Below are 23,139 nucleotides of genomic sequence, written 5' to 3'. Positions count from 1 at the left end.
AAGATCAATATGTACTATATGCCAATGTGCTTTTTCTCTAAGGGTGGTTACCACCCAAGTCGGGATGGAAAAAGTTTTAAAAAAAATTATGGTATTCGCTAGAATAGTGAAAGACAAAAATGTTCTTTAGAGTTTTTTCGTTAATATTTTTGGAGTTATTCGTGACTGAAAGTTCACAAATTACACGTCAAAAAAGCATGTTTTTAAAATTTTTTTGGGAACACTGTTTATATATTAATTGAAGCTTATAAAACAAACAAATTTGTATTTAATTATTACCTTAAACTTAATACTAACGAAGTTAATATGGCTGTTCGAAAGAAGACCTATATTCATCGGATACAAAAATCCAAACAAATGATGTTGAAAACCGGAAAACGGTATTTCATGAAACAATTATACAAATGTTGTCATCCCCCTCTATCCTTTATCCTTCGTAAGGATGTGTTGTATGTATGGTATTTGACGAATGGTTGCTATCCATTCTTCTCTCTCCTGGGCGCGGTGTGCTGCCTCAGACAGAGAGTAACCGGTAGCGCACTTTATTTGGTCTGACCATCGGAGTGGCGATCTTCCTCGGGTTCTTTTACCATCTACCTTGCCTTCAACCACCAACCTCTCCATGCCCTCCATTCATCTGGTAATGTGTCCAAAGTAGCTCAATATATTTTGGTTGATGATTGTGGTAATCCTAGTATTGATGTCGAGTTCTGTCAATATTGAGACATTTGTGCGATGTGCTGCCCAGGGTATGCGCATTATTCTACGATATACCCACATTTCAAAGGCCACTATACGTCGTGAGTCGGACTTTTTATTGGTCCAAGTTTCTCACGCATAGGTAGCGATAGGAAAGATAAGCGTCCGTACTAGCAACAGTTTCGTATTCCTGGTTATGTCCGTATCTTTCCATATTTTAGTAAGTTTGACTGTTGCTGATCTGGCCATTGTAAAGCGTCAACCTATCTCTTCTTCGCATGCACCATTGTTTGTGATAACAGAACCTAAGTAATTGAAACGGCTTACCACTTCAAACCCCGCTACGTTTCGTATTTTCGGCTAGTTATTTCTAATTCAATCGATTATCATTACCTTGGTCTTCTGTACATTAATTTTAAGTCCATATTCACGACCAATAGTATCTAGTCTGTTCATGGTGTATTCAAGGTCATTTGTTGATGATGCTAGTACTAAAGTGTCGTCAGCATAGCGGAGATTGCTGATTTTTTGGCCTCCGATTGATATTCCTCCTTGCCATCCGTCGAATACAATACGCATGATGTGTTCGCATATATATTGAATAATGTGGGAGAGATAATACATCCTTGACGAATACCGGCTTTTAGTTTAAAATTATCGGAGTATATGTTGTTGACTCTTACGTTTGCTGTGTTGTTGATATACAGTTGTTTCAGTAGGTATATTAGATGTTCGGGGGTAGCCATTTCTCTCAGTATTCCCCACATTTTATGCCACTTTACATTATCGAACGCTTTCGAGTAGTCGACGAAGCACAAATATGTTTCTAGATTAAATTCTCTAGATTTTTCTATAATTTGTCTGAGATTGAGATTTGTTCTCGTGTGCCTTTTTCAGGTACAAATCGACATTGTTCTTGTGGGATCTGTAGTAGAAGTTTTGATTTTAATCTCTCGTTAATTATAGTTAGCAGTACTTTACTTGCGTGGGAGATCAATGCTATAGTGCAGTAGTTATTACATCAGTTGGTGAGCCTTTCTTATAAATGGGTATGAAAGTGAGCTTAAACTAATCATCTGGCCATTGTCCTGTGTTCCAGATTTCATTACACAGTTTGACCATTACTTCAATTCCTATGTCTCCCATTTCTTTTAAGTGTTTCCGCCGTGATTCCGCCTTCCACTTGAGATTTTCCAGTTTTTAATTTTTTTATTGCGGTTTGTATTTCCGATTTTAAAATATGTGGTTTCTTTTCGTCATTTATTTCTTCTGGAATCACGTCTTCATGGTCACTATGAAATAACATTTTACAATATTGTTTCCATGTCGATGCTATGCCCTCTGGATTGGTGATAATCGTTCCCAAGTTATCTTTAATTACCTGCGTTTGTGGTTTGAACTCTTTAGTTAAGTATTTTACTTTGGCAAACAGTTCTCTAGATTCTTGACGGTCGGCGTGTTCTTGTAGTTGTTTGCATATTTCTTTAATGTGATTATTTTTGTCTCTTCTATTTGATGATTTTATGCGTCTGTTTACATTTGCTATCTTGTTTTCAGTTTCTGTTGGATTTGAAGCATTGTTTCTAATTTTTCTTCGTTCTTCTACTAGGTTCAGTGTCTCATCAGTCATCCAGTGTTTTCTTTCCTTGGCTTTTCTTTGGGGTTTGTAATATTTATTGCGTCTATAATACACGTCTTTGTATGTTCCCATGTATGATTTGGTTTGGTGTGCTACTATGTCTTAGTGTTTCTTTGTATTTTTCAGGCTCTTTAAGTATATATTTAATTGTTTTATTTGTTTTTCTCTTACGAAATTTGATACGGAATTCGGATTGTAATAGTTTATGGTCTGTTCCGCAATCAGCCGCTGGTTTTGTCTTTACGTTGACTACTGAACTTTTCCATCGTTTGCTGACAAGAATTTAATCTATTTGGTTTTTATATCATCCCCCAGGTGAAGTCCAAGTTGATAGTCTTCGCGGATGATGCTTAAACATGGTGTTCATGATACTAAGTTCAGTGTCGATGACAAATTGTAATAGCCTTTCTCCTCTCTCCTTTCGTTCACCTACTCCAAACCCACCAACTGTTCCTTTCAGCAGATCTTTATAAATTTTGTAAAGATCTTTAAAAACGTTTCTATAAGTTTTCCATAAAAAATTTATCATTTTCCGGTTATTCATCATCATTTGTTTGGAGTTTTTATATTCGATGAATAAATGTTTATTTTCGAACAGCCGTAACTTTCTTCGTTATTCGCAAAAAACCGTTTAAGAACATGCTTTGTTTGACGTGTAATTTGTGAACTTTCTCCAAAAATATTGACTTTTCGAAAAAACTTTTAAAGAATATTTTTGTCTTAAAATTCTATATTCTAGCGACCACTATGGTCTTTTTCGATGAATATTTTTCTTCCTGAATGGTAACCACCCCCAGAGGAAAAGCACATATTGGCATAGGGTAGATTTTTATCTTTGAGCTATTTCTTAACTCATGTCAAAATTTCAAGCAAATAGATGAATATAAAAAATTCGTCATATCCTAGACTAATATTGTAATAATACAGTGTATCTGTCAAGCGAATCTACAAGTTTCTAAATGAGATAACATACTTGCTAAACTCCTGAGATTAAATACGACTCCTTCAGGCACGACCAGATTTATTTAATGAACTTAAAATGAGATACTTAGTTTCCAGTAATTTTCCCATTCTTTTTTTTTTCGTTTCTTTGGTAGTTATCTTATATAATAATGTATAATGCAGCAACTGATGTTTTTCTCTTGTGACGACAGTTTATTTTGTGTTCAGTCAGAGAAGTATTTACATTGCTTATTGTTATAATGTTAAAAGAACCATAACTAGGGAGAATGCGGTAAATTACTGGGAAGGATAACGATACTCTTGGATCTTTGGCCAATCCTGAATGTTCTTATATCGCCTTGTTGGTTTGAAGATGGTGATGTTTTGCTAAAATTTTGCCTCGATCTATAAAATTTTTAATATAAATAAGTTAAAAATCTTTGAGATAAAAGATGGAAGAAAGAAGGAAAAACAAGAACAATAACTCAATGTATAACAAATTACAACAAGATATACAGAGAAAGATCAGAGAAGCCAAACAGAAAGAACTGGAGAAAAAAATGCCAAGAAATCGAAATTCTACAAAGTAAATACGACGACTTCAACATGCATAAAAAGGTAAGAGAAATTACAGGCAAATGTAAAAACAGAAGAGTAAGTAAACTTGTTAATGATAACGGAGAGGTAATCATGGACAAAGAGAGTATTGATAATACCTGGAAAAATTACATACGAAATTTATTATTTGATGAGAGGGAGAACCAGTCTCCAATACATACGGAAACAGGACCACCTATACTAGTGGCAGAAATAAGAGCAACCATAATATCACTAAAAGAAGGAAGAGCTCAAGGACCAGACGGAGTACAGTCTGAATTTCTTAAACTTCTTAATGATGAATCTTTAAGAATACTATTTAAAATATTTAATACTATCTATGACACAGGCAATATTCCAAAAAATTGACTAGTTTCAGAATTTATTACGAGAATATAGGCTAATAAGTCTAATAAGCCATATACTAAAACTTTTTCTTAAAATTATACATCGCAGAATATACAAGGCGTAGGTACGAGAGATGCACTGTTTAGTTTACAGTTATTATTCCAAAAATGCAGAGATATGACTTGTGATTCTATGACTACCAAAAAGCATTTGACACAGTTCAAAACCGAAAAATAATAGATGTTCTAACAAAAGCCCAAATAAATGATAAAGACCGGCGTATAGTACAAAATTTATACTGGAACCACTCAGCCACAATAAAAACAAATATTATAGATAAACCGATGGAAGCGATCCAGATTCTGCGAGGCGTTAGACAAGGATGTATTCTTTCACCTTTATTATTCAACCTATATTTAGAGGAAATATTTAGTGAAGCCTTGTAAAATTGCGAACATGGAATCCTTTTAAATGGGGAAAGCCTAAACAACATTTGCTATGCAGATGACATCGTTATTATTGCAGACAGTTTAAACAGTTTACAGCAACTAATAAACAAAGTTAATGAAGTAAGTGAAAGATTTGGATCACAAGTAAACATATTAAAAACTAAATTTATGATCATCAGCAAAAATACAATTAGAGACGTCCTACTGATTATCAAGAATACACTAGTGAACCGAGTAAAACAGTTTACCTTACTTATAACAATAGTAAACGAACAACGGGATTACTCACAAAAAATAAAATGTAGAATGGAGAAGGCTAGAAGTGCATTCAACAACATGGCCAAACTCTTTAAAAGCCACAACCTTAATCTGGAGATAAAAGTAAGGCTCCTACGATGTTATATCTTCTCGATATTATACTACGGAGTTGAATCCTGGACACTCACTGAAACGTTGGAGAAAAAACTTGAAGCCTTCGAGATGTGGCTATACAGAAGAATCCTATAAGATAACGAACGAGACTGTACTACGAAGAATGGGAAAAAAAGAGAGGTGATGTATACCATTAAAAGGGGAAAGTTAGAATATCTAGGACATATAATAAGAAACGGCACTAAATATAGATTATTGAAAATAATCCTTCAATGTAAAGTATTCGGAAAGCGAGGAATTGGAAGAAGAAGAATATCATGGTTAAAAAACCTGAGGGAATGGTTCTCCACAACAACAACTAATCTATTTAAAGCTTCAGTTAATAAAATAATAATTATAGCCAGAATGATCGCCAATATTCGAAACAAATAGGCATCAAAAGAAGAAAAAAAAACTTTACGTTGCGGTTCTCGTTTCTATTTGCTTGATTTTAATCGCTTCATGTCTTTTGGAGCATAGTCTATATTTGCCAATTTTTTCTATATATCTAAATTCTTCTTCAAATTTTTCAGTCATTAAATGGTGATTATAGTGCTTTTGTCTTTCGTAAGTTTTTCTTAATTTGTGTTTATTAAAACCGGCCTAGGCTAGTTATATAGTTTTTCCCCGAACCGTACTAGTTGAGATGTGCTTCACTTTCCTGTAATAATTCTTGTCTTGGTATTAAACAAGGAGATAGCCTCAGCATTTTGATATTCATAATAGTAATGAATCAATTGATAAGAAATACTAGAGTAAGAACCAATCAACTTCAGAAAATAATAGGATATCATAAATTACAACTAATAACAATAGAGTACTTAATTTATGCGGACAACATAGTATTAATAACAGATTCCGAAAATAAAATGCAGAAACTAATGGACATATGGATAAAACAAATAGAAGAACTAAAAATGGAAACAAACGAGGAAAAAAATAGGATAATGATAATCATCGTTAAAGAAGATAAGGAAAATTATCAATCAAGATAAAATCTAAACACTCAGAATTGGAAATAGTTACGAATATTTGGGAAGTATAATTAGTAACGTCGACGAAAAAATAGATTGAAAAATAATAAATAAAGCAACTAAATTAAACAAGGTATACTTTGCGTTAGCCCTAATACTGGGAAAAAAATACACTCTCGTGTAATGTATACTGGTATACATTACACGAGATTAAAAATATAACACAGTAGTGACACTCACTATGCTCTATGCAAGGGAAAACTGGACAAATCTGGAAAAATCATAAAAGCAGGATAAATGCATTGGAGATGAGACACCTAATAAGGATAGTTGGAAAGATAAAATGGGATGCACTAAGCAACGAGACTATTAGGAGGATGGCCAGTCAAAAACTAATAATAAATGGCAAAGAGACAAATGGACTGACATGGTCATCTGATGAGGATGCAACCCAACAGAATTACGAGAAAAGTCAACGAATCAAAGAACATTATGAAGAGAAAATGAGGCAGACCAAGAAAAAAATTGATACAGCAAGTAGTAGAGGCGGAAAAAGTTAAACAAGGATCACTTGAGGAATTGAAAATAACGTCAGGAAACAGAAAAGTATGGAAGAGATAAATTAATAAAAATTAAAATAGCGAGAGTGTAAAAGGAAGGAGAAAAAGAAAGTAAAAAAGATGTGAATACCTTTTTTCTAAAGCCATAAGATTGCTTTTAAGTGCTTTGGCTGGTTTGACAATTGTTCTTGCCGTATATAAGTTGGAGCTTTTAGAAACTTTATTTTTTTTATCTCACTGTTTCTTTGATGAAGATACCAGCTGATGTAGCTTTCATTGTATAATTACCATTTGCTTAGTTTTAGGAATTAGACGTTCGAACTTATCCAAATCACTCCACTGTAAAAAGCTTCCTGACTGTATGTTCAGTACCACAAGTTTCTGATCTGTTTTGGTTCTGTATGGTTCATAAAGAAATGCACATTCCTATTGTATGATATTACGATAATAAATTCTAGGGGTTTGCACAGGGTTTAAAGGTCTTTTTCTTTTTAAAAATTTTTAGTATCAAATTCAGACGAATTGCAGTTGCAGGGAAATCTATAATAAGGGAAAATCAAGTACGACTTATAAACTTCAAAACCAATTTAGCCAACAAAACGCCGACTGTGAAAGCCTACACGAAGCATATGCGATTTCGATATGTCTATATATATATATATATATATATATATATATATATATATATATATATATATATATATATATATATATCAAAGTATTCCCAGGAAGTATCAGTAAAAAAACAAATCGCGTAAATGATATATTGTATAACTGTAGAAACTTAAACGAAAATTAGACAGCAACTATCATATTATTTCTGGATTAGAAGATTAGAAGGGTCTGAACATTATTACATTGACATAGTCTGCAAGTTCAACGTTCAAACTTATTTCTAGGAATATACAACAATCTAATTTCTGCCATGTCAGACTAAAAACTAAATAAAATCTACGAAACAATATTTAAAAAAGTTTTAAAAGCATCTCAAACTTATTATAATATTAAAATAGATAAAAATCGATACAAAATATACAGGTATTTTAATAATTTATTAAAAAATCAAACACACAACTAGCGGGTAACGGAGCGTTCGTTCTAAAATGATTTCTTGCTTTTTGGGTAGGTAGGTATTTAATTTTTTAGTGTTTCATTGCTTCGATGTTTAATGTTAGATTATGGATGTGCACAGCATGGGAATTTGTGTAAAATCTATGTAAACTAGTACTTAATGTTATTTGGATATATTAAATTGATGTTATACTCAACTTGATTATAATAATTATTCAATTCTTTTTAATTAGGAAATTATTATTACAAACTACGTATTTTTAAATTAAACAAAAGTTTGTCCCGCAGTGTTCCAGATAGTTATTGAACGTTTTATGAATATGAGGCAGATTTTAATTGTATCATGTTTATAAATTATCTATTTTTTTCAGCACACTGTCGATATCATATGATAAAACAACGATATAATGACAAGAAAGTTGTATTTTTAAAAACAAAAAATTATTTGGTATTGAACGAGTAGCTGCCAAGTATTAGACCGACCTTGTTTATAAGCGTACAGGTTATTATAATAATTGTTTATAATTAGTTCACATTGTAACTGCAAAACGCCAAATAAATAAAAGATTTATTATAAAAAATCTTCAAAAATTATTGTTCATGTTCTGAAATTATTTTTGGAGAACAGGACGTTTATTTACAACAAGTCTAAAGACGGATGACTTTTAATAAATTATAGTCCCTTAGGGCTAACATGTTTAATGGATTTATGTTTTCATAGTTCTCATTTGATACATACTCAAGTAACTAAAAAATAATATTTAAATTTTATTTTTCGATACTTACAACAGGCCGTTAAGACCTAGGGAATATATATGAAATACAATCGTAAGATTAACTAATTACAATTATTTTAAACAAAACTCAAACTTAAGTATATACAAAATTATTGACTACTATGGAAGATCTGATTAACTATATTTCTCCATTCACTTCTTTACTTTTCCAGTCCCTCATCTTCACGTGTTTAAGGGTTTCCTCCACTTTAATCCACTTCGTGGGCCTACCTATTTAAGGACCTGGATTATACTTTCCTGGTCATAACTAGTTTAGACATTATGTTCGCTGCCATTTTTTCTACATGTTCCAACCATCTGATCCTTTGCGATTTGACAAACCTGGTGATCGTAGGTTTTTTGTACAAAGCCATTAATTCGCTGTTGATTATTTTCTTCCATCCGTCTTCTAAATACGCTTCCTTCTTATTTAATGTCCATGCAGAGAACGAATGCACTAGCATGGGGATTTATTTCTATTGTATCCACGTCATGCTAATTCCTCTAGACAGAAATCCCTGCGTGAAAACTATTTCCTAATACTCCATACTGGAGTAAAATAATAAAAATAAAATAGGTTTAGGCATTACAGCTTATCAATATTCCCTGATATACATATTTCTGCCTCTTGGTTTCATGAGAGCAAACTCATGGTAAGCTCCAACGAAATAAAACCTTCTCCGACTATAAAAATAATTATTTGAAAAATATTTGCAAACAGACGCTGCAGTGACATCTACTAATGAGAATATAAATAGAACTCAGAATTCAGCCTAAATCTGTGTTTTCTAAACGTTGCAAAACAAGCAAATGACGAATGCACATTAAGAAAATACAGATTTAGGCTGAATTCTGAATTCGATTTCCGATTTATATTCTCATTAGTAGATGTGGCTCCAGCGTCTGTTTGTAAATATTTTTCAAATATTTACTTTTATAGTCGATGAAGGTTTTTATATCGTTAGAGCTTACCATGAGTTCGCTATGATGAAGCCAAGAGGCAGAAATATGCTGTAACGAAATCAAACCTAAATCGTCTATTTTATTTTTATTATTTTATTACTATTTTGAATTAATTTCGGCTCTTAAACTGCCTAATTTTTTATTCCCTTACGCTATTCTGGCATTGGGCTCCAATTTCTCTTTTCCATTTTCATCGAATAATACAGCCAGGTTTTCCAAGTTATCCACACTTTTAAAAATATAACCTTTACCACTTTAAGAGCTCACACTAAAGTCTCCTTCTTTTTTTCCTTCTGTCCCTCTCATGATCATATAGTTGGTTTTGTCTTCATTTATCTCATGTTTCTCCATCTTCATGTTGCAATTTCTGATTACAGTTTCTAAAGATGAAATTAATGAAATGTAGAATTAAAAACTAATTTTTGCCAACTATTCATTCGAAATGGAACTAAGCATCGAAGAATATAGGACAAAATATTTTAGATGGATAAAAAAATACAATTTAAATACGACTAGCGTGGAATAGGCAAAATTCAAGCATATAGAGAACATGAAGGTCAAATCTATTGTGTGATACTATTAGATAAAAACAAATACTTATCCATATATCAAACTTTGAGAGGCTGTCGACAAAACGAATATAGGGTTAAATTTGTAAAAGCAATTCAGAATATATGTAGTATGGCCAACATAGCATAGGAAGCAAAATATAGCACAGTCCTCAACACCCGGTTTTCATCATCGTTGGATGTAAAAATATGGGACAGAGCTACAAGTACAGATATACGACGTAGATGCAAGGTAGAAAACATCAAGGACTGGGTAAGAAATAGAAGAAAAGAATGGAATGATCATATAAGCCGAATGACAACTAATAAAGTAGTAAAGACGGCAAGAGATGGTTCCCCAATAGAAAGATGATCAGTAGAAAGACCACAAAAAACAAACAAGGCATATTGAAAAACTGGCAGAGTCATGTCTACATAAAAAGAAGAAGAAGAAAAGAGTTTTTTAAATCCCCAAAAGGGATTTGTCCTATATATGGTATACTATGAGGTTATGGACTCATTAATTGTTTTTGTATATATGGATCAGAAACTCTTTTATTGTACAATGAGTACAGTGCGGATACCAGATAGTACTAACAGTGAAGAAGCAGATCTCTCCGATGAAGATGGCACAAATGAGATCATATTGTGTCAAGATAATGACAATAAGAGGCGTGAAGCTTTATCAAGCGATGCCGAAGAAAGTGTCATTCTTGCCAAATACTCAGATTCCTCAGATGAGGATACCCCTTTGTCTGAAAGACTGCGATATAAGAGGAAGAAACCTCATGATTAAGTGAAAGGTTATCTGAGAAGGTTATCTGGACTGTAAATCGAAACTTTTCGGCTAATAACTTAAGGCATGCCACAACAATTTCAGAACCTTACATATAGAGTTTAAAAATTTTACGAACCAGTAATTAGATGCTGGATAAGGAACTCTTTGAAAAAGTAAATGGCGATATCTTCAGTTATTCTTGGAATTTTATGTTTGGATAATTTTAAAGTTATCGATTCTTTTTCTTTATTTACAATGATAAAAATGGAAAAATCATTGATTTAATCAATGGTAATCTCCTTCAAAGAAATAAATGGTCAATTACTTTTATTATTCATTATCAATGGTAAAAAACGAATTAGCAAATAAAACAATTCTTTAAACACCAAACCCAATTCTTTACTTACTATAGAATGCACTCATTCCAGTCAACAAACAGACGAAGATGTTACCTTTTATTCAAGTATCCTGTTTTCTTATTCTTATTTTTTATTTTGACAGAAATCTGTCAACAAATGGATTGCTTCGACAGTAGCTTTTACTTTTCTCATATTGTTTATCATATAAGATAATATGTCAGTTTGGTTATAGATAAATTGTTGTCGATACAAAATAAAATTAAAATAGTAGTTTTATTTATTGCCTTTGCTTTTAAAATAACATTAGTCAATTATGGCTGATATCTGGGGATATTATGGGTGATTATTTTTTATCGTTGTGTTTTCTGGTTTAATTAAGTAATATATTGCAAATATCTGGTGTACACTTATACTGCATGATTTGTTTCTCAGTTGTTTCCTAAAATGATCGTTTTTATGATTTCTTAGCTACCTTATGGATCAACTCTTCTTCTTAAAACGTGGATGAGATACTAATTATCCTTGGTACTTGGTCGTGAGATCAGGCTACCAAACCATATCCTTTCATTCAGCTTCACCAAAAATTCGTTTATATGCAAACCCATAGAATGTTCAGTTTATTGCGCCCATGTTTTTCTGTCTAAATGGATTCGTTTTCATCTTAAAGATAGAAGTAGAAACAAACTGGAAAATAATGAAATACGGGGTGGAAAAATCAAATAAGTAAGTGCTTGGATATCAATTCAATAGTACTACAGCCCAAGTTGGGCCTTGACCTCCTTCAGAAAGCTTCTCCAAAGGTCTCAATATACTGCTGTTCTTTTCCATGACCGTGTTTTTAGGAGGTTTTTGGCATCCCCATCTACTTCGTCTTTCCATCGCTTTTTTGGTCTTCCAACAGGTATTTTTCCTTTTATTCTTGCGCTTAGCAATTTTCTGGAGATTCATTTATCATGCATCCGGACTGAGTGTCCTGTTCGCCGTAATCGCTGCATCCTAGTGTATTGTGCTAGTGTTGGTTCACTATATTGTTTATATAATCCTTTATGATGTCTACTTCACCAATTGTTGTTTTCACTGATTTTTTTGTAAGTATGTTATTTCTGCTCACTGTCAACCGTCTAATTACATATTCACAAGAGTGAAAAGCAATAGAATTAGTGCGTCGCCTTGTTTCAGTCCTTCCTTTATCAAAGAAGTCATCTGGCCTTCATTACATAGATGTGTTTCTGTTTCTAACATTGTCATAGGCTTGCTTAAAGTCTACAAATATGCTGTAAACGTCTGTAATATTTGTGAGTATTTTGTATCCCGAACAAAATGAATAGGACACATTATACTTTTGTTCCATTGCTTGGGGATTTTTTCTCCACTCTATATTTCTCGTAGTAACTGGTACATTTAAAAAAATTAAAATTAATGGGAAAATCCCAGTAGTTGGTTGTATACCATCGTTAAAAAAAACATACCGAAGTTAAAACACTTCACCATTGCATTTAGGTCGAAAACACGCCTCGTATATAAAAATATATAGTTAATACTTTTACAAAATGTCGTCAAAATTTATACAGTAGCATAAAGTTTTCGATCTAATCAGATCATCTTCAGTGCCTTATGTAGTTGAAGCTAACAATGAATTTGTGGCTATGACATCCATATATGGGTTTACATATTTCCAGAATTAAATTATATGGTGACTCTAGGTCGATGACATTGGATAAAATTTAATACTTGATGAGCTACATGTCTCCCTGCTGTTTTTAACACGTGATTCTTGTCAGTTGTTCTTGCCAGGTGTCGTTTTAACTGACAAGAACCACGTGTTAAAACCGAGCAGGGAGACATGTAGCTCCTCAAGTATTAAATTTTATCCAATGTCATGGCCTAGAGTCACCATATAATTTAATTGTGGAAAGATGTAAACCCATATATGGATGTCATAGCCACAAATTCATTGTTAGCTTCAACTACATAAGGCACTGAAGATGATCTGATTAGATCGAAAACGTTATTTTTATAGACTAATAATAGTTTTAACTATATGTTTTTATAGACCTAAATACAATGGTGAAGTGTTTTAACTTCTGTGTGTTTTTTTGGTACATTTGTTTTGTCAAATTGTGTACTCATTGATTGAATAGTTCTGCCGGTATTTTATATATTCCCGGTGCTTCATTAACTTTCTGAATTTGGATGGCCAGTCGAACTTCTTAGCTTTTGAGCCCAAGTCAGTTTATTTTCTTCTTTATCTTCTATCAGTTCTTATTTTTATACTTCTTGTTGTTCCGGCTGCTGCCGTTGTTATTGCAGTGGTTGTAGCCTTTCGTTTAATAGTTGCCTAAAATACATCATCCAGGTTCCCTTAATTTCCTCCATGTTACTGAATATTTTTTCCTTCTTACTTCTGCATAGGCTAGTCGTTGGTTTGAATTCCTAACTTAAATATTTCGTTTTCCTTTAACTACCTCTCTATGTTTAATACCCGGTGGTTTTCGTACTTTATCTTTTTCTATCTACAGTTTATCTACTCTTCGTCTTTTGATCTCAAATTCTAGTTTCTTTTCTCTAGTTCTTCTAAGTATGTATTCCTAATGTTCTTCATTTCTTTACTGACTCGCTTGTTTGCATTCTTAATCAAACCATATTCCTCTTTTTGTTGTGTCTTTCTTCCTAGCACTTCTTTTGCCGTGTTAAGTATGATGATGCTTATGGTGTTCCACTGATTTTCTATTGTGAATTCTTCTCTGTTCCTTCTTCTCGTAATCTTTTATCCTCTTTTCTTACAAATATGTCTTTCACCTTAGGGAATTTTAGATTATCTATGTTTTGAGAACGTATATTGTAAGAACGCCAAATATACCAGGAGAACAGACGATTCTTTTAAACGAACTGAAAAGATCAAACTAAAATCGGAATCACTGCAATACATACTATTCTATATAGTGGTAAGGTTGATGGAAACGGGGAATTTGGAAACACATTTCTCTAATATAACCATGATAAATATACAATATACATTTCCTCACAAATAAACAGGAAGAAAGAAAGAATTTATTTTAGAAAGAATTTATAACTAATCACCAGAAAACAACATTAAAATAGTGATAGGTGACACAAACGCCAAAATCAGACAAAACGAAAAGTACATAGAGGTAATAGGAAAATATAGTCTGGATAGAGAGACAGATGAGAATGCTCAGTTTCTGATTCCACTTCGCAGCTGGAAAGAATATGGTTCGATATGGTTTCCACATCGGGGCATTCATAAGGGTACTTGAATATCGCCTCACAGATACACACTTAACCAAATACGTCAAGTACTGGTTGAAAAAAGAATAGCGACAGGTATATTAGATATAAAAATAAGGCGTGGAGCAAGCTAGGACTCAGACCATCTGCTAGTTCAGACAATAGGAGAAAAAGTAAACTTAGGTCCCCTAAAAGTGATATAATTGTATATAAGAACATATTGTATATAAGAACAAAACAAAAAAGTATTAAGAGAGTTCTTCAGCTATTAAAACTTTCCACTTCTCTTTCTCAGCACATTTCAATCCAAATTACTCGTTCACGATTCTACTTTCTTCATGTAAGCTCATGTGGCTTTATTGCAGTATTTTAGAAAGATCGTAGATTATCTTTTGATAGAAAAAAACATACCTATAGGTCTTCCAATGTAGGTATAAGACCTAATACGAAAGGAGGTGCAGACTAGTACCTCAAGTAAACCATTCGTGATAGTTATTTTTAGACCCGCAACCACCATACAATACAATACAATACACCTTTACCTTGCGTGCTGTTATTTCTTGGTCTCCATTAGAAGTCTGTTTGGCGCAAGCCCCATTATAACATCAAGCTGGAAGAATACGATAAAGGATCACTTAGTTACTTTACCATTTTTTGTGTGGACTTAGTAAAATATTAAATTTTGTAAAATGCTTAAAACGTCTATTCATAATTCCTGTTATTTATAAATTCATTAATATAATATTAAATTTTAGAGTAACAAAAGTTAGTAACCAAACTGACATTATGAAGGTATAGAATAAATTACTTAATTTTTATGTATTTTCTGTTTCCACTTTGGAACAAAAAGTAAGTAGATCCCTTGCTTATTAAATGTTAATCATTAGTAATTATTGTAGTATTTCTTTTGGTGTTTCATGCAAACCTACACCTCTAAATACAAAACTAGAATCAATCCATTTGTACGTAGTGTAGGATATCATAGTCGCCAAACGCGTAAAGCTAACTGCAAATAAAAACATTGGATTAACACTGTCAACAAGTTGTTTTTTATTTACAAGATATTTTTTATAGCTTAGTTGAAAAGTCTAGTATGTAATTTTCTAACTACGTTTTATTTTATTTTCTTTTTGTATTTAACTAATCGGTTTACTTCCCTATCTATTTCTTTCAAAACAATTATATTCATTTTCAAATAAATTTTTAGAGCTGAATTTGTCAAATTTAATTTTTTATCAAATATTAATAATCGTAGCTTCACGTACCAGCTATTTGCAGTTAGTATTATTTTTTAAATGTTTAAACTGGACAAAATTTACACGAAATAAGCACAACATAAAAAAATAATTCGGTTTGTTTTATTATTCTTAGTAATTAAAACGTTTAAATTTTAATTTTGAATGCACACGGTTTTCTCAATCGCCCTATTACCGTGTAATTTATTTTTTCTATTACTATAACTCGATACTTCTTTCTTGCCCCTTAAATAATTCTTCTATTTTCCCTAGTCTATCTTAACTTAAGTATCGTAATCCAAATTTTTTTTATTACTTACTGAAATAGTCTTATTTCAGCTATTTCTATCTTCTCTTATTTTTTATTTTTCCCAGGTTCAATTTTTTTCATCTGTATTTGTTACCTCAATAACGATTTTTAAGAATTTTATATTTTACCCCAATTTCACTCTTTCCTATTTTCCAGTAAAAATTTTGTAACAAAGCAGTTTTTCGTACAGTGTGTCGATTTTAAAACTTTCAATGGGCTATAGCTCACGAACAAAAGCTGATATCGAAAAATGCTTCAAACCGTTTCTAGGATAGTAAGATGGAACTAAAATGACATGAAAGAAAACTCACCCCCATCAACTCCCTAGGCCCCACCCACCACAACCAAAAAAGTTTAAAATTGCAATTGATTGCAATTAATTGCAAACCCCTACTTGTGATATATCGTTGAAAGGACTATAAAAAATGCTATCCAATGGTATAAATAATAATTATACAGGGTGAACCAATATTTGTGAAACTTTGACTTAAATGGAAAATTTAATGAGGTTTTTGTTGATTCTGTTGATGACCCTGTATAATTATTGTTTAATAATTATACAGGGTGTTAATATCAGCTGACTTACTATGACTTTTGTATTTGTAATGCTATCTCCCGGACTATTATTTTTAATGATAAGTGCCCGTCGGAATTTTTTTTTGTTAAATAAAAACTTAATTTGCCGTTTTTGCAAATTAAGTTAAAAACATTTGTTTTTTGGGTTCTGTCAGATTCAATAATTTTTGGTTTATTTGAGAATTTTAAATGTCATTAGTTTTCATCATTTGTACGATCGGTACTGTCATTCAGCTGTAGTTGTCACGATGGTTTACAGTATACCTGAACGCGTGGAGATCATTTTGGCATTTGCCTTCCAGAATCAGGGTTATTTACGAACAGCTCAAATATTTCATGAACGGCATCCGGACAAAAATGTAAGTACGTGTACGTCCACGATTTAGTTGAAAAGTTTAGAGAAACGGGATCAGTGCAAAATGGGATGCCCCAAGATCACTGAATGAAGTATCCCAAATTGAGATCCTTAGAAATTTTGCAATAGAGCCTACTGCATCAACACGTCAAGTATCTGCAATGACAGGACTTTCACATGAGTCGGTTAAAAAGGTATTGAAATTACATAAATTTCACCCGTATAAAACACAAATTCTTCAAAAACTAGGCGATGATCATCTAGACCAACGAATTGAGTTTTGTGAACTCATGACAAAGAATTTGCGTTGAACCGAGAATGTTAAAAATGTTTGTTTCACTGATGAATGTACTTTTATGCTAAATGGTAATGTAAATAAACTAAACTGTCGGTACTGCAGTGATGCAAACTCGCACCGATTCAGAGAAGGTCACACTCAATATACTGAAAAACTAAATGTTTGGGCAGGAATATTGGGCGATGCTATAATTGGCTCTGCTATTTAAGTGACGACATTTATCTCGATATGCTGGAAAGCACCATCAAATCTTTAATTGTGCATGAATAAGGAAACCAAAGGGACGATCAAGGCAACCTGGCTCTAGACGAATATTGGCTGCACTTCCAACAAGATAAAGCACCTCCTCACTATGCAGCTCCAGTTAGGCACTGGTTGGATACTAACTATTTGAACAAATGGATTGAAAGAGAGGTCTATTGAGTGGCCACCAAGATCACCAGATTTATCGCCACCTGACTTTTTTCTATGGAGTTACCTCAAGTCAGTTATTTATAAAACTCAACCTGCATCACTTGGGGAATTGCGAGAAATAATTACCCAAGCATGTCGCGCTATTACTAGAACAACATTTGCCAAAGTTTGGAAGTTTGCCAAAAAACAACCGAACCTTTGTTTGCCCAAAGTTTCGCAATTATTGCTTCACCCTGTATACTTATTATTTATATCATTGGATAGCATTTTTTAAAGCATTTTCAATTATTTATCACAAGTAGGGGTTTGCAATTTAAACGTTTTTGGTTGTGGTAAGTAGGGCCTAATGGGTTGATGGGGATGAGTTCTCTTTCATGTCATTTTAGTTCCCCCTTACTATTCCAGAAATAGCTTCAAGCATTTTTCGATATCAGCTTTTGTTCGTGAGATATAGCCCACTGTAAGTTTTAAAATTGACACACTGTATAGTGGAAGATCTTTTGAAGCTTTTCTCATAGGTCAAATCGAAGATGCTATGTATGTGCTATGCACATTTTTAAATCCTTCGTCCTAAATAGTTCAAAACGATTAAAAAATCAACTTTACACACCCATATTATGAATTTATTTTCCCCAATATATCGAAAACTATCATCTACAATCAAAATCGATATAAATAAAAGTATTCGCAAATAAGCAGAAATAACATTTTTAAAATTTATTTGCAAAATGGTTGCCTAGCTCAGCGAATTTTTTATGGCTTTTTCTTCCAGGGTGTCTATTACCCTTATTTGTTTTAGTTCTTCTTTTTCTTCTTTTTGCTACTGTTACTTATATGTCCCCATGCGAGAGATGCATATATAATCATTGGTAGTATGATACTGTTTTAGTTTGGTTTTTATTCTTAATTTGCTTCTTCTACCTACGAGTCCTCTTATTGCAGTTTTGACCATTGCTGTTTTTTTGGATTGTCACGTCGATCACGCTTAAATGTTAGTCCTTGGTCCTTTGTGACTCCTAGATATTTTGCTTCTCTTTTCCACTCAATGGGATTGTTTTACACTGTCAGCTGTTCTTCTGGGTAATCTCTTATATTTTTGAAGATAACCGCTTTTGTCTTCTCTGGGTTTATATCTATTTTCTATTATATCCTCCATTCTTCTATGGTATTCAATGCAGTCTGTAGATTGTTTACCGCTATGTCTAGGTTTCTATATTTTGCCGGGATGGCTGTGTCATCTGCAGCAGCTTAGAGGTTCCTGGTATTCTTGGGACATCGGTAGTGTATATTATATACAGTAGGGGTGACAGGATCGCCCCCTATGGTACTCTGGCGTCCGAAGCTCCGTACTCAGGTAGGACTTTTCCTATCTGAACCTCCGGTTGTTTAAGTCCAAGAGATTAGTCTCGTTATAGCCCCATTGTATCCTTAGTCTCTTATTGTATACATCAGTTCTTTATGCCACACTCTGTCAAAGGCTTTGCTTACATCCAGAAAGACTGTTCCTGTGGATTATACGCCATTAAATCCAGCTGTTATATACTTTGTTAGTATGAGTACAAGCAGTTTACTGGAGTGTTCTGCTTTAAATTCAAATTAAGCTTCTGAGATTGGTCCTAGCCTGTGTATTTCTGATTAGAGTCTGCTTAGTATGACTCGTTCTACAATCTTGCTGACTGCTAAAAGTAAGCTATACGGCATGTAATTCTGCGGAAACCTATTATTTTTTTCCTGGATTCGGGATCATAATGACATGGGCTTCCTTCGATCGGTCTGTGAAGAGCTTTATCTGAGCTCTATGCTGAGTATCGCATTCGTTATGTTATTTAGGTATACCTACCTGCTATTGCTTTAGCTGGTAGATACTTCAGAGCTCTGTATGTAATTTTATCTGGACCAGGGGCTTTTCTTGGTGAACTATTTTTGATTAGTTTACTTCTTTCCTATAGAGATGTGGGTGTGATTATCCTATCTGTATCGTACTCACTCAAACAAACTTGTTCGTAAAATTGGTTCACATCATCTAACAAAATCTTATCAAATCTCACCTACTTGCATATGGAACTCATTCTTTTTGTGATCGGTCTTTTTTTTTCGATTATCGATTGATTTTTTGATGAAATCTCGATATTTTAGAACCTAAACGTTTCTGGCGGAAAATAATGTCATATTCAGATTCAGCTCCTTTGGATTTAACTGACATTGTCATTATTCGTTACTTTATACCACACTTTCACTTCTCATATTCAACAAAGTAATGTATATATATATATATATATATATATATATATATATATATATATATATATATATATATTCGTAGTTCTCACTGGACTTCATATAATATTGATATTTTGCTATGGTTAACCTAACCTGACTCTTTCCAGTCTCTGACTCTGAGCAGTCCCTGCATCTCTTTCTAATTTTGTGGGTTTATCGACCACGTGACCTAAATGACCAATGAGAAGGTCACATGATCTATAAACCGTGAGCATCAGAAAGAGATGGAGGAACTGCTTTGCGTCAGTTTTCTCTGTCGCACTGAGGGAACGTGACTGTATGTCAACAGTCCGTTTATTTGTATTATATGTCTATGGAAATATTTATGCTATAAACCCAACCTATTTTCATTCTGTGTCTTTTTTTAATTTTCTAAATTATAATGTTATATTAGAAAATACTGGTGTGGATTCTTTTATTTCATAATTTTAGTTATTAAAACTGGTTAAAGAAGCTAAATATTTTATTTTATATCGTTTTTTAATTTAAATTTAAAAATTATTGAGTTCTAATTTTTAAAGTGCTTTTAATAATAATTATTGGTATATGTCTGCCTAGCATTATACCTCCTAATGGTGTATTATGCGCATTTTTGCGTTTCGTATCCAAAAGTAAAATCTGAAAGATTGACTAGAGCAGCACAAATTGTAAGTTAATAGGTGTATACAATATTGTATATTATTTGCTGATATAAAAATTTCGTCCAGTTTATTATTTGCTTATTTTAGAATCATATGTGGTTTATATTGCTTTAAACCAAGATAGTCAAGCACTTCATGTTGCAGGCAGACCCAACAAGTGTCGACCCCGGAAAACTCTCCCCAAATCGGGTAAGACGACAGGCGCAAGGCCGATCAATGTCAGTTCAGAGTTCCGATCCTTATGGCTCTAATACGACCTTGAGCAGCAGCCAATCCAGCGAACTAGCTTCTTCAGATGGCAAGCATTCATCCAACTAACATAAGGCCACTGCTGCGCCTCTGCCTCCTCCTTCGATATCGGTGTCACCCTCACCCAAGCACTATCCCATCCAACCACCCACTGTTACTGTCAGCTCATCGTCACCCTCCTCAACTCCACAATCATCTCCTGCTCATTCTTTTACGTTTACGATTGTTTTGAAAAAGGTAACGCCTAAAGAAACACACTTTTCTTGAATAAATGAATACTTATTTTAGAAAAGTGCTTTTAAAAATTAATATAAGGTAGCCGTCTGGAGTGTGATAAAAAAAAGTAAATGACCATAAGAAAAAAATTAAATATTCGGAAACATTCTAATAGAAATTTTATGGCAAATCTTTAACTTAAAATAAATATTTTTCCTTTGATTTCAAAAAACAAATTAAACATAACTTTTTAATATTGTTTTGAAGCTATTTTCTTGTGGAAATTTAAAGTAATTACTATTTTAATGGGAATAAGCCACAATTGAAGGTTAAAGTAGTTTATTGACGTTTCAATTTCCACTTTCGAAACGAGAACGATTTCGGAAGTGGAAATTCAAACGGTAATATACTTACTTTAACCTTCAATTGTGGCTTATTCCCATTAAGATAGTAATAAATTTTTAATATTACACTCCATGATGAACTTCCTATAATCCAGGCGAGATCTGGTTTAAATTGGACAATTTCCATAGGAGTATATTTTTTGCGGGAATCCCAGTCCCAGTCTCAAATTTTGTGCTTAATTTTTTATTTAACAAAATCTGAAAAAAAAGTCGCAAATTTTTGCTTTTTTGCCTAGAACTCGAGAGATACTGCTCCTACCGAAAAAATTACAAAAGGTAAAAGTTTCGCTTTTCAATTCTAGATTATATTTGACTGGCTAGAAATTAAAAATTTAATAGTTATTTTTTAAAAAAATAGCAATAATCAGAAAAAGAGTGCAAAATTTTTTTCTACAGTTCCTTCTTTAAACTTTTTTCGACATAAACATAACTTACATCCTTCATATTCCGCCTAGAAAACCAAATCTTATGCTACGACTCTTTATATGTAAAAAACTATTTGGACTATTTAAAAGTGCTTATTTTGGCCCCAGCATAATATTACATATTTGCAATTTTTTGCGTAATTTTGATTGCAAAATTATTACGCAAGAAATAATAGATTAATCCTAACAAAATTTAACACATATAAAGTATATAGTCGTATTATAAAGTTTTTCTGGACCAAATATGAAGACTCTAAATTATGGTTAAGTGACTAAAAAAATTTAAAGAATAAACTCAATTTTTTGCCCTTTTTTCCAAATGATTGCTATTTTTTAAACAATTAACATTAAATTTTTATTTTGAGCTGTTCAAATATTATGTAAAAAGCAAAACTTTTAATATGGGTGTAAAGAGCAAATATTTTCGATTTTTTTCAAATTTTGTTAAATAAAAATTAAGCACTGGCGCATATCGTGATTATTGATATCAGGTACATCCGAAAGTGATTCCAGCAAAAAAACATATCCCATGGAAAATATCCATTATGATCTGCTCTTTGATAGATCCGGCTGGACTACTATTAAATTATTATATATTCAATCTAGAAGAAAAATTTCACTAGATTATTAAATTATCTATATATGAGATTTTACTTGAACCATTTTTTCTGTTACATAAATTGCGGTAAATAAAAATTTTGTACATTGTTAAAAGTTTTTCTCTTTTAAACTGTGTAGAATACGTAGCCATATTTCTCTTACAGATTCAAATAAACAAAATACATGATTTAATAATCTAGTTTGAAAGTTGTAATTTGTTATGTCAAGCAGATTTTTGTCATTGCTGATCATAACAAATGTATCTGTAATAATATTTATCAATCATATAAAAGAGTTGGAATATCAAAAATATATAAAGCAATAACAAATTAGCTCAAAATTACAACGATCTTATTGTTACATATCTTCTAGATCGATTAATTCGTTAAATTATTCGTATTGGATTGAAAATAAGTGAAATCCATTTAAGGCCGGTAAATATTAAACTTTTTGTATATGCTTTCGCAGTAAAATATTTTTTTACGGTTACTCAGTAGAACCCGAACTTTCCATTTTGGTTATAATTTTGAAGTGCCTTGGTTCTGAAGTTTTTGACGTGACAACGTCTTAAATTAGGTTGTGGCTCGGAGTAATTTAAGAAAAAGTGTAACGCCCACTCACGTCTGTTACAGTGAGTCACCGAACGAGAGAGAGAGGCCCGCCGGACCGGCGAATGCCTTGCGTCTCTCTCCCACTCAAACATGATCGGTCCGCTGCGCGCGGCAATAGAAAATTAGGCGCGTTGAATCGCTAAAGTTGAAAATCGTTGAAAG

The 23,139-nt window shown here is 32.7% G+C and overlaps 1 protein-coding gene across 4 annotated transcripts in view; it reads left to right on the top strand.

Annotated features, from left to right (window-relative positions):
* gprs (speckle type BTB/POZ protein) overlaps positions 1-22,932 on the top strand; it is a 134,877-nt gene extending 111,945 nt beyond the window's left edge. For 2 of the 4 annotated variants that reach the window (XM_072526774.1, XM_072526773.1), the window contains exon 8: positions 20,617-22,931. In XM_072526774.1, the coding sequence (XP_072382875.1) occupies positions 20,617-20,790 (174 nt within the window). In that variant the 3' untranslated portion in view covers positions 20,791-22,931. Of the gene's footprint in view, positions 1-20,616 lie in introns of all 4 variants that reach the window. The other 2 variants (XM_072526775.1, XM_072526776.1) reach the window with 2 other exon arrangements.
* The last annotated feature ends 207 nt before the right edge of the window (positions 22,933-23,139 follow it).

Source organism: Diabrotica undecimpunctata, chromosome 3 (genome assembly GCF_040954645.1).
Source record: "Diabrotica undecimpunctata isolate CICGRU chromosome 3, icDiaUnde3, whole genome shotgun sequence".
NCBI lineage: Eukaryota > Metazoa > Arthropoda > Insecta > Coleoptera > Chrysomelidae > Diabrotica > Diabrotica undecimpunctata.
The sequence above is the reverse complement of the archived record's forward strand: the minus strand, read 5'-3'. Positions and strand labels throughout refer to the sequence as shown.